This window comes from Onychomys torridus, chromosome X, assembly GCF_903995425.1.
Source record: "Onychomys torridus chromosome X, mOncTor1.1, whole genome shotgun sequence".
Lineage (NCBI taxonomy): Eukaryota > Metazoa > Chordata > Mammalia > Rodentia > Cricetidae > Onychomys > Onychomys torridus.
In genome coordinates, this window is record NC_050466.1 from 116,571,838 (window position 1) to 116,584,633 (window position 12,796).

Genomic DNA, 12,796 nt, shown 5'->3' on the forward strand with positions numbered 1-12,796 from the left:
CTTCTACCATGGATTTAGAAAACATTTGCAAAAAGTCAGTTCTTACTTTTTGTTTGTTTGTTTTTACGAGACAGGGTTTCCCTGTGTAGCTTTGCGCCTTTCCTGGAACTCGTTTTGTAGCCCAGGCTGGCCTCGAACTCACAGAGATCCACCTGCCTGCCTCTACCTCCCGAGTGCTGTGATTAAAGGTGTGTGCCACCACCGCCCAGTTCTTACTTTTAAAAAATATATATATATTTATTTTTTATTGTATATATATATATATATCTGAAATGTCCAGAGATGCCAGAAAAAAGCATGGTATGCCCAGGAGCTGGAGTTATGGCAGTTTTGAGCCATCCTCTGTGGGTGCTGGGAACTGGACTTATGCCCTTTGCAAGAGCAGCAATTGCTCTTAACTGCTGAGCCAACTCTCTAGGCCCCAAAATGATTTCTTTTTTTCCCCCAAAATAATTTCTTAATGATTACTTCCCATAGTCCCATAGACATGTCAAATCATTAGCAAAACTTCTCAATAATTGATGTTCAGAATTGGATAGCTATTTCACATCACACCCCAATGTAAAGTTCAGGCGGATGTACGAGCATAAGATGAAAGTAAAACTATGATGGGGTGGGGCTGTAGTTCAGTGCTAGAGTGCTGGCCTTGTGTGCATGAAGTTCTGGGTTCAATTACCAGCATGGCAAAAACAAACAAACAAACAACAAAAACAAAACCGTATAAAGAACTTAGGATCTGGCAGCAATGGTATGCACCTGTAATCCCAGCGCTTGGAAGCTTGAGGCTACAGAGGGAGATCAAGCCAACCTGGGCTACCTGGGCTACAGAGTGAAAGTGTTGAAACACAAACAGGAAAAGACAAAAACAAAAAGAAAGAGCTGTGTGAGCTGTGTGGTGACATATGCATTTCATCTTAGCACCTGGGAGGCAGAGGCTGCTCTCTGTAAGTTCAAAGCCAGCCTAGTCATCAGCCAGAAATACATAGTGAGACCATTTCTGAGAGAGAGAGAGAGAGAGAGAGAGAGAGAGAGAGAGAGAGAAGATGAAGGGAAAGAATGTAGGAAGGAAAGAAACTGCTGTGTGGGCAGAATAAAATAAACCAAAACCAAATTTAAAGATTAAAAAACTGGGAGATATTTTCAACACACTAATATTAACAAAAGACTTATACTCTTATATCAAAATGTCTTTAAAAGTGTTAGAAACATAGTAAATGTCTCAATAAAAGTGGACCAAAAAATAAACATGCAATTCACAAATGAAAAATATAAATCATCAGTAGACATATTATTGTCCAGTCTTATAAGTAAAAATAAGTCAGCAGTGAAATATTGTTTTTCTTCTCTGAAAAATTGACTAGTATTTAAAAATCTCATTTTAAAAAAATCTCATGTTATAAAGATGAAGAAAATACCACCCTGTATAGTTTACAGGACTATTAAGATACGGTAATTCCCCTTCTAGAAACCGAAATGGAATAGAAACAAAAATAATAAACGCAGTGGGCCTGGAGAGAGGGCTCAGCCACTAAGAGCACTGGCTGCTCTTGCAGAGGAGTGGATTTAACTCTCGGGGTGCACACCACAGCTCACCAACACCTGTAACTTCAGGTCCAGTGAATCCGACACCCTCTTCTGGCCTCCTTTCGTACCAGGCATGCACACACTGCATTTATATATATACAGGCAAAATGCTCAAGCACTTTAAAAACTGTTTGGGGCTGAAGATTGCTCAGCAGTTATAAGCACTTGCTGATCTTCAAAGGACCCGGATTTGGTTCCCAGTACCTACATGGAGGCTCACAATTGCCTATATTTCAGTTCCATGGGATCCTACAGTAGATCTGATGCAGTGTTCTGGCCTTCACTGGCACCAGGTACTAAGCATGTATGTGGTGCACATACATGCTGGCAAACATTCACAAGATAATAAGCCCTAAAAAACAAAAATAAGGCTGGAGCGCTAAAGAGATGACTCAGAGGTTAAGAGCACTGGCTGCTTTTGCAGGGGACCCAAGTTTGTTTCCCAGCACCAACATGGCTGCTTACAAATCTGTAACTCCAGTTTTAGGGAATCTGACTCCCGCTTCTGGCCTCCTCAGGTACTGCATACACGGTACACAGACATACATACAGCCCAAACACCCATATACATAAAATAATAAAATAATTATTTTCGAGACAGGGTTTCTCTGTGTAGCTTTGCACCTTTCCTGGAACTCACTCTGTAGACCAGGCTGGCCTTGAACTCACAGAGATCCGCCTGCCTCTGCCTCCCGAGTGCTGGGATTAAAGCGTGCACCACGCTGCCCGGCAAAAATAATTTTTAAAAATAAGGTGGAGAGGACCAACAAAATGACTCAGAGAGTAAAGGCACTTGTCACACAGCCTGGTGACCTGAGTTCAGTCTCCAGGAACTTCATGATGGAAGGCAAGAACTGATTTCCTCAAGTTGTCTTCTGGCTTCCATACTCATGCTGTGACACTTTGGAACCCACCCACTGACATGCAATAGAAGATAGGCAGTGTAGTGAGGCATGCTGATGCATGCCTTTAATCCTAGCACTCAGGAGGCCGAGGCAGGTGGATCTCTGAGTTTTGAGTTCAGCCTATTCTACATAGTGAAATCCTGGCCAGCCAGAGCTCCATAGTGAGACCCTGTCTCAAATAAATAAATAAATGGACAGATAGATAGATTAGATAAATATAATGAAAAACATTTTAAAGGGAAAAGAATGAGAAGAAAAACCGAGAAAGGCACCTGACCTGGACCCCTGTCTTCCACAGGCACACAAGCAGGTGCATGTGCATTTGCGTACACTTCTACCACACACACCACACACAAAAAAAAAATCTAAAACACCAACTCCCTCCCAAAGAAAATCAAGGTAAATTGTAAAGCAAGGTGTATAGTAGTATTGTATTCTAGCTATATAATATATATTAGTGCATGTGTATTGCTAGTGGAGAAAAATATATTTAAATCTGTATGTACCAGTGTGATAATTATTATTTAAGTGGATAATGAAATTTACATCATTTTATCTGAGTTTTGTGATTTCTATATTTTTCCGGTTTCTATATTAGATATGCATACTCTTATAAACCGGAAAAAATGACAAAAAAAAAATCAACTCAATAATCAGCAGGTGCTATTCCCTGGAAAGAGCCTGTGAATTCAGGGAGGATAAACAATGAAATAGTAAAGAATCTAATCTTGGGGGCTGGAGAGATGGCTCAGTAGTTAAGAGCACTGTCTGCTCTTCTAGGGGAGCCTAGTTTAGTTTCCAGCACCTGTACAGTGGCTCACAACCTTCTCTGTAACTCTAGCTCCAGAAGATCCAATTCCTGTGCAGGCCTCTTCAGGTACAAGGCAAGAATGTAGCACATAGACATATATACAGGCAAAACACCCACGCACATACAAATAATAAAATAATAATTATTGTGAAATTTAAAAAATAGACTCTAAATTCACGCCTGTAATATCAGCACTTGGAGGACTGAGGTAGAATTGCAAAGAGCTGCATGGTGAGTTCCAGGCCAGCTTAGGTTACAGAGTGAGACTATAAATCAACCAGTCAATCAATAAATGAAGGAAGGAAGGAAGGAAGGAAAGAAGGAAGGAAGGAAGGTAGTTCTTTTTAAAAAAAAAAATCTGTGGATGGGGCTGAAGAGATGGCTCAGAGGTTAAGAGCACCGACTGCCCTTCCAGAGGTCCTAAGTTCAATTCCCAGCACCCACATGGTGGCTCACAACTATCTGAATGAGATCTGGCAACCTCTTCTGTATACATAATAAATAAATAAATCTTTTTAAAAAAAATCTGTGGATATCTGAATAGAGGGGGCCATTTGGGGGTTAGGGAAAAACTCGGTGCCAGGGAAACTCTCAGAAATCCATAAGGACGACCCCAGATTAGACTACCAGCAATAGTGGAGAGGGTGCCTGAACCAGCTTACCCCAGTAATCAGATTGGTGTCATCATAGAACCTTCATCCAGTAACTGATGGAAGCAGATGCAGAGATCCACAGCCAAGCTTTGGGCCATGCTCTGAGAGTCCAGTTGAAGAGAGGGAGGGAGGAGGGATTGTACAAGCCAGGGGGGTCAAGATCATGGGGAAACCCAGAGAGATGGATGACCCAGGGGGAGCTCACAGACTCTAAACTGATGGCTGTGGAGCCTGCATGGGACCAAACTAGGACCCCTGCATGTGGGTGACAGTTGTGTACATTCGTCTGTTTGTGTGGCCCCTGGCAGTGGCCAGGATCTGTCCATGACACATGAGCTGACTTTTCAGAGCCCATTCTCTATGGTGGGATGCCTTGCTCAGCCTTGATGCAAGGAGGAGGGGCTTGTCCTGCCTCATCTTGATATGCCATGCTTTGCTTACTTCCATGGGAGGACTTACCCTTTCTGAGGAGTGGATGGGGTGGGGGTTAGAAAGGAGGTAGCTGGAGGGAACGAGAGGAGAGGAGGGAGGGGAAACTGTGGTTGGTATGTAAAATAATTTTTTAAAATTTTTTTATGCTTTTTTAAAAAAAGATTTATTTATTATGTATACAGCATTCTGCCTGAGTATGCCTGCAGGCCAGAAGAGGGCACCAGATCTCATAACAGATGGTTGTGAGCCACCATGTGGGTGCTGGGAATTGAACTCAGGACCTCTGCAAGAGCAGTTGGTACTCTTAACCTCTGAGCCATCTCTCCAGCCCATAAAATAAATTTTAAAATTTAATAAAAAAGAAAAAAAAATCTCCTGTGAGTCAGCCTTGGCATGGAGACTTACTCAAGTCATGACTCTGACGCTGGCACCTGAAGGAGGAAAACTGGTCCTCTTTGCTCATTGGGAGAGGTCAGAACAGCAGCATTTTAAGGTGGGTGTTATAAAGTTTTCCGGGTTCAGTGTGTATCTGCTAAGAAGGAAAGATGCTGATTTGGTATCTCCAACTCGTGGAAGAACTAAGACTTTTCAGGATGGAAAGATGGCTCAGTGGTTAAGAGCATATAACGGCTCTCCCAGAGGATCCAAGGTTGGTCCCAAGAAGCCGAATGCACTCACAACAGCCTGAAATTTTCAAAAAAAAAGCAAGCAAATTCTCTTATAATCTCTTTCCTCTCTCTGTCTCTGTCTCTGTCTCTGTCTCTCTCTCTCTCTGTGTACATATGTATGTATGTATGTATGTGTGTGTGTGTGTATGTATGTATGTATGTATGTGTGTGTGTACATATTTTCAGGAGCAGACAGCCTCAGGTATGAGTGCTCATCTTCCACCTTCTTTGAGACATGGTTACTTTTTCAACTGTTGCATATGCCACACTAGTTGAGCCTTGAGCTTCCAGGAATTCTCCAGCCTTCACCTCCCACCTTGCCATAGGAGTGTGAGATTACAGATACACTACAGGGCCTGACTTTAGATGAGCTCTGGAGATTCTCCAGTCCTCAGGCTTGTCTGGCGAGCACTTTACCACTGACCCATCTCCCAGCCTGAATGAAAAACTTATTTTCTTTTCCATGACAAGGTTTCTCCATGTAGTTTTGATGCCTGTCCTGGATCTTTCTCTGTAGACCAGGCTGGCCTCGAACTCACAGAGATCCACCTGCCTCTGCCTCCTGAGTGCTGGGATTAAAGGCGTACACCACCACCACCTTTCTTTCTTACATTCTTGTTTTCTATCTGTTTCCTCGTGTGTGTGTGTGTGTGTGTGTGTGTGTGTGTGTCTCCATACTCGTGTCACAGTTTTCAGTGGAGGTGAGAGGACAATTTTCAGGAGTTGGCTCTCTCCTTCTACTATGTGATGTGTTCAGGGACAGAACTCAAGTCATTAGGCGTTGCAGCAATTTCCCTTACCCTCTTGACGATCTCCCTGGCTCCCAATGAAGAGTTTTCTAAAGAAACAAAACAATCAGGCTGTAGTGGCGCATGCCTTTAATCCCAGCACTCGGGAGGCAGAGGCAGGCGGATCTCTGTAGGTTCGAGGCCAGCCTGGTCTACAGAGCTAGTTCCAGGAAAGGCGCAAAACTACACAGAGAAACCCTGTCTCGAAAAAAAAAAAAAAAAAAAATTAAAAAGGAAAGAAAGAAAGAAAGTCAAAGAAAAAGAAAGAAAGAAAAGAAACAAAACTGTTCTACAACACACGACACCACCATTCTATGTGGAGTATTTGGAAGTTCCAAGTGCCTTACAATCTGTAGCTCCCCTCTCTTTAACACTGGCTTCTTCTTACCGGAATCTGTCTTTCGGGTGGAGGATTTTTTTCAGGAACTACTGTTTCAACGCAGGTGATCTTCTCAACATCTATTGAACCTTTCTTGCTGCCTCTTCTCTGAAGGAATGAAGAAGAAAATGGAGAAAGATGGAGAATGATCATGCAATCAGACATTTACACATTGTTATCTAATCACCCTCTATGGTGAGATGGCGCACATAGCCTAACAGAACCTGGTTTCTGTTTGTTTTTGAGATGGGGTCTCACTATGTAGATCTGGCTGGCCTGGAACTCACTATGTAGACCCAACCGAGTGCTGGGATTAAAGGTGTGTGCCACTGTGCCTGGCAAAACCTAGTTTTTTTGTTTGTTTGTTTTGTTTTTTGGTTTTTGGAGACAGAGTTTCTCAGTGTAGCTTTGGAGCCTGTTCTGGAACTCACTCTGTAGACCAGGCTGGCCTCGAACTCACAGAGATCCACCTGCCTCTGTCTCCCATGTGCTGGGATTAAAGGCCTGTGCCACCACTGCCCAGCCAGAACCTGTTATTTTTAAAGTAAAAAATAATCCAACATCTATCTAACCTTTAAATACCAAATCAGAGATAGATAACATGGCAGAATAAATGATTATATGCAATTTGTCACAAAAAATAAAAAGGCAATGTTGACTTCTTGGCTTTTATTCTCAACAAGCATATAATGATTTCTTACCAACCATAAGACATCCTGAACAGATACTCACACCCTTGAATTTTTTTCCTGGCATGACTATACCTACTCCTAGGCTAGGAAATATTTTTCAGAGTTTGATGTACTTAGGTCTATTTTATTTCTATGCCCCCCCCATACACGTTATGTAAGACCTATCTCCTGTTTCCCAGAAGATCCCAGACTAAGTCCTTGAAATGGTGAAATTGAGACTTAACATTTGGGAAACTTACCCCACGTTCAAAGTCATACTCATAGTAGGAAAGTTTTTGCACAGTCAAGAGAAATAGGCGCTTCTTAAAGTTCAAAGGTGATGTTTTCTTTTTCTGTTGGGAGCGCTTCAGAAAGATGCTCTCCAGGATCACTGCAGCCATGGCTTCCTCTCTGGGAGCTAGCTTGTGTGCTGTGGATAACGAAAGGTTTTAAGGTTCTAGCACAGCCCACCTCTATCCCTCCTGGTACCCCTTAGCCCGGCTACCTGTTTTAAATGAGCCACACATTCCCAACACTAGCAAGTAGCCTTATTTTTCTCCCTGGTCGCCTTCTTCCCCAGTCCCCAACTCTGTCAAGTTTCAGGTACAGTGAACCCACACCAAACAAAGCCTGGCTTCTTATATAAGGGAATGCAGTGCTCTAGATAACCAACAACAAACACCAGCTGATTGGTAGTGTCTAGACATTGTCCTTTTATGCCACATGGCCAGAATCTGTAAATGAACTGTTGACCCTGATATTCTCAGAAGGGATATTCTCAGAAGGGGTACCAGAACTTCACTAAGGCAGACCCTGGATTTTTAGTTCTCAGTTTCCTGAACAATAAATGTAATTTTTCAAACGTTGACCCACTCAGGTCTGTAGCCAAAAGGACATTGGAGGGTTCACCTGTACTTCTGAACACAAAATAACTGCCATTCAACTGATTTAGTTCATGACCTGCTGCCTGGGTTATGAAGGGCAGAAGCCTTGTTTTCAAGTTGAGAACAGTTTTACTATAGAGGTTAGTGCTTTGGCCTCCCCGTCCCTTTTCCTTAGATGGTTTCTTTTAGATGGCACCAGGAAATAGAGATATAATGATGGAGCAGTGGAGAAGAGCACTTGTTGCTCCTGCATGCAGTCAGCGTTCAGTTTCCAGCACCCATACGATGGCTCACAACCACCTGTAACTCCAGTTCCAGGAGATTCAGTGCTTTCTTCTGACCTCCATGGGCACCAGGCACACCAATGGTACATATACGTACATGCAGGCAAAACACTCATAACCATCCAATAAAACTTAAAAAATAAATTGTCTCTTTTTTTTTCTGAAAAAATGTAATGTAACTATGTTGCTGTTAAGGATGCCATCTGTACTCATGGAGGAAAAACAATGTGCTTAGAATATTCCAGAAAATTCCATAAAGCAATCAAAGAGTCTTGGTGGTGCTGAGGATGGAAGACAGGGCCTTGCATGAGGGAGACAGGGACTCAACCACTAAGGCACATCACTGGCCTCTTTTAAATTTTGATTGTATTTTTGAGACTGTATCTCCCTGTGAAGCCCATGCTGGCCTCCAACTCATTTGGTGGCCCAGGTACAGCTGTCTTGCTGCCTCAGCATCTGGAGTGCTATCTACATTATAGGCCTGCAGCACCAGGCACAGCTCACAATGGCTTTTTCAGACAGACAGACAGGCGCGCGCGCACACACACGTCAATTCACCTAAAGTTCATGCACAATTTTATCAATTATAAACTTTCATTAGAAACGTAAGTGAAAAGATGATTGGCATAAAAATGGACTACAGAGTAAAATGATTCATCGGATCTCCTCTGAGCTTTGTTAGAAGCAGGGGCTCCGTCCCTGCAAGGAGTGTGGAGTTTTATTTTCACTAAATTCCTTTTGCTTTTGGTGACACTACGGAAACCAAATAAGTAAAGTCAGCACTTTACTTTTTTCTCTGAAAATCTGGGGTTTTTTCAGTAAGGAGAGAAAGGGAGTGCCTTTTTTTTTTTTTTCTTTTTGAAAGCCTGATGCTAGTCACAGTTATTTTGCTCTTTCTTGTGGTTTAGACAGTTCTATTATCACGAAGAGAAGACAAAAATGGATTCAAAGAGCGTCGGAATGTTGAGAATGATGTTTGCCATCTGTCTATACAGCTGCTGCTTGCTGTCTTCTGGCAGTGGATTGGGTTAATGTTTTGTTGGTGATCTTTAGAGAAAACTGATGCAGAAATGCAAACCTTTCCCTGCAGCCTGCTACATAAGTCTCCATTCTTGGCCCCTACCTCAAATGGACTCCCACCAGAGTGACAAGCTGACAGGATGCTGAGTAATCATACCTTCAGTTTCAGCTCAGACTCCAAAGAAGTTCCTCTTAATAGCACACTCTTCCATTTAGTGATAAGTAGTGGTAACAGAGCAACTGTACTCTAATCTTCTTAACTGCTAAGTCATGAAGACCTTTGTAATAATATCATTCTTGCTCATGGCGAATCACAATCAAATACCTCTTCAGAATCAAAGGCCCAGATAACAGAAGGCAAAATAAAACTTGAAGGAAGCTGAGTAGCATGAGCAGTCAAGAAGATCAAAAGCATTCTTTTTTTTCTTTTCTTTGCAGCCTCTCAGCTCTATATGCAGCAGTAGAATTCAGACAGAGGAAGCCTGGTAGTGAGAACCCAGTCATCATACAAACTGCACTGTGCCAGGGAATTCATAATATAAATAGCACTTGAAGACTTAGTAAATGAACGCATCACTGGCAATTATCCTTGCTGTGATAAGATAAACACTGCTAGGAACAGATAACACCAGAGCAATAGTCAGTAAACGACACAGCTCGCTTACGGTTGAAGAGAGTAGATGAGACAGATACAAACAACTCCTGCACCAGAATATTCAGGAGGTATTGTTTTTGCGTTGTGTCAAGTTCTGGGGAACTGACCATCAAGCGTCTGGCCATCTCGATTCTCTCTGTAGGGTATGGAAGAAAACTGTTCCGGTGTCGTTTACCTGCCCGGCACTTTGTACTGTGTGACTATTTATGTGTGGTGCTGGGGATGAAGGTCAGGAGGGTCTTGTCTAGAGCTCTACCACCAAGCCACACATCCAGCTTCTGACCAACATCTTCTATGTGTCATTCCATGTCTTCTTCACAATAAACATAAGGAAACGAATATTTGTAGACTGCATCACTTGTCCATCATCATCCATCTACATAGCTCCTGCTATATAGTTCTTGAAGTTTCTGTAGCATGCCATTACTTCCCAGATTGAGTTAGATTGAGTTTCCTTTTTTCTTTTTCTTTCTTTCTTTCTTTCTTTCTTTCTTTCTTTCTTTCTTTCTTTCTTTCTTTCTTTTTCTCTCTCTTTCTTTCTTTCTTTCTTTCTTTCTTTCTTTTTTCTTTCCTTCTTTCCTTCTTTTTTTTTTAAACCACAAGGTCTCATGTAGCCCAGGTTGTCATCAAACTTTCTATGAAGTCACGGATGACATTGGCATTCTGATCCTCTCCTGCCTCTATCTCCTGAGTGTTGGGATTATATGGCTGTATCACCACACTTAGTTTATTTGGTAATATCAAACCCAGTGGATTTTCCTTTTCTTTTCTTTGAGACAGGGTCTCACTATGTAGCCCTGGGTATTCTGGAACTCATTATGTAGACCAGGCTGGCCTTAAACTCAGAGATCCTTCTGCTTCTGCCTCCCAAGTTCTGAGATCAAAGATGTGCACCACCACATCCAGGCAGAAGAAACGTCTTTAAAATGTCATCTCCATAGTAACAAAATAATCCAATTATTAGTGATAAATTCCCAAGAAACACTGTTTAGACTCTACTGAAACCTACTTATTTTGTCAGCATTACAGGTGGCCAAATTCATGGTAAAGACCAACATTATATCTGATTTATTTTTCAATTGAGTTTTTCTTTTTCTTTTTTCTTTTTTTTTTTCCGGAGCTGAGGACCAAACCCAGGGCCTTGCGCTTTGCTAGGCAAGCGCTCTACCACTGAGCTAAATCCCCAACCCCTCAATTGAGTTTTTGTTTCCCTTTGGTTAAACATTTATTTTTTCCTTATTATATCAAAATAACACAAATTCGTTGTAGGGAATCTTTCAAGTTCAGGTATATTAAAAATAAAAAAAATCAATTACAAACCTCACATATAGATATATTAGTATCTTGGTATCTTCATTTTTTTCTGTGCACATTTCTTATTGTATTTGGAATCATATTGCACATATCATGTATAGCTTGCTTATATTTAAAATTATCCATCTATCCATTCATCCATCCATGCAACAATACTTTTTCCTAAAAAATGTTTCTAAGATTCTTGCTTAACATTATTCCTAGCTAAGCCTGTGAAGTAGGCAAGTTAGCCCAGCACTCAGGAGGCTGAGATAGGAGGATCACATAGTAAGTTCAAGGCCAGCCTGGGCTGCACAGTGAAACCCTGTCTTGAAGTCTAAACAACAAGAGCATTACACAAACAACAATAATTAATGATAATGAAGAAGAATTAGAGAGATGGTTCAGCAGTTAAGAAGAAGTCGATGCTTCTCCAGAGGACCCCAGTTCAGTTCCCAGCATCCACACCAAGCCATTCACAACTGCCTGTAACTCCAGTCAAGGGAACCTGACAGTCTCTGAAGGCATCAGCACACACTTTTGCATACATACACACACACACACACACACAGCAAACACAGATAAACACAGATACATACACCATATACACACTGACATACACACACAGATACACATACATACACACAGATACAAACAGACCCACACACCACAGACAAAGACATCCATACAGACACACACATACCACACACAATGCATAAAGAAATGTGAAAACTGTGTGTACATTTTGCATTTTGATACATATTGCCAAAATACTTTCCAGAAATAGTATACCAATTTCTGCTCCGAAGAGCGGGTTTTGAGAGCCTAAGTCCCCTTTCCTCTACATCTTGACTTCATTTTCACTTCACTTTAAGTCATTTTATAGTCTGGTTTTATTGTACACTAACTTTTCCCCTGAATCAATGATCTCAGATCCTAGTTTCTTTTAATCTCCCACTTGTCGATTCCTTGTAACTCTCTAAACGTTCTTTTTGGTGGTGAGACTTTTTCATTTTGGTGAGGTTAATCAATGAGGAAAGCTGAAGCTCAAATAACCAGTGTTACCCCAAATTTTTCCGTTTTGTGGCTTATTTGAAGAGGGTTTTCAAAGGGTGGGGACTGGGAAGGAATGCCTGTGATTAAACATTCTAGGTTTATAATGTTCTCAGATCATACTCAATTACTGTATGTGAACCTCTGTAACAAACTGAAAGTTACACGTGGCCCAATTGTTTCAGGCTCCTCAGAGGCGTATTCTCCTCCCCTGATGGCTTCATGCATAACCAAGCAGGTTGGAGTAAAATAAGTCAGTCTCCTCCATAACAACTACTTCTTCCTCCTCCTCCTCCTCCCCTCTCCAACCTCCTCCTTCTTCTCCCCCTTTGGGAAACAACTTCTTGTGCTGCAGTTCAGGTTGATCTGGAACTCCAGGCAATCCTCCTGCCTCAGCTTCCTTAATGCTGGGATTACAAGTGTGTGCCACCACACCTAGCTCTTCTTTAACTGTTTCTTGAGCTCTGTTACACTCAAAATTCTAGCCCTCCTTTATCTTCAGAAATTAGGTTCCACTCTCAGCAATGCTGAGAGAAAAGTGGACATACAGACACAGATGACTCTTTGGAGATCACCCAAACTTTGGTTTTCAGTAGCCATATCTTCCCCCTTATAACTAAGTGACTTCCTGCTGTGGCTCTAGACCCTGACAAGAAACTCTATAGGAAATTTGCTCAAATGGAACTAACAAATCATAGTGATTATTTAAACTGCAT

General features: G+C 41.8%; 1 protein-coding gene across 2 annotated transcripts in view; it reads right to left on the reverse strand.

Moving 5' to 3' along the window:
• Btk (Bruton tyrosine kinase) overlaps positions 1 to 12,796 on the reverse strand; it is a 41,771-nt gene that overhangs the window by 27,057 nt on the left and 1,918 nt on the right. For both annotated transcript variants that reach the window (XM_036174729.1, XM_036174730.1), the window contains exons 2-3: positions 7,152 to 7,321; positions 6,230 to 6,328 (exon numbers count right to left, since the gene is read on the reverse strand). In XM_036174729.1, the coding sequence (XP_036030622.1) occupies positions 6,230 to 6,328; positions 7,152 to 7,292 (240 nt within the window). In that variant the 5' untranslated portion in view covers positions 7,293 to 7,321. The remainder of the gene's footprint in view (positions 1 to 6,229; positions 6,329 to 7,151; positions 7,322 to 12,796) is intronic.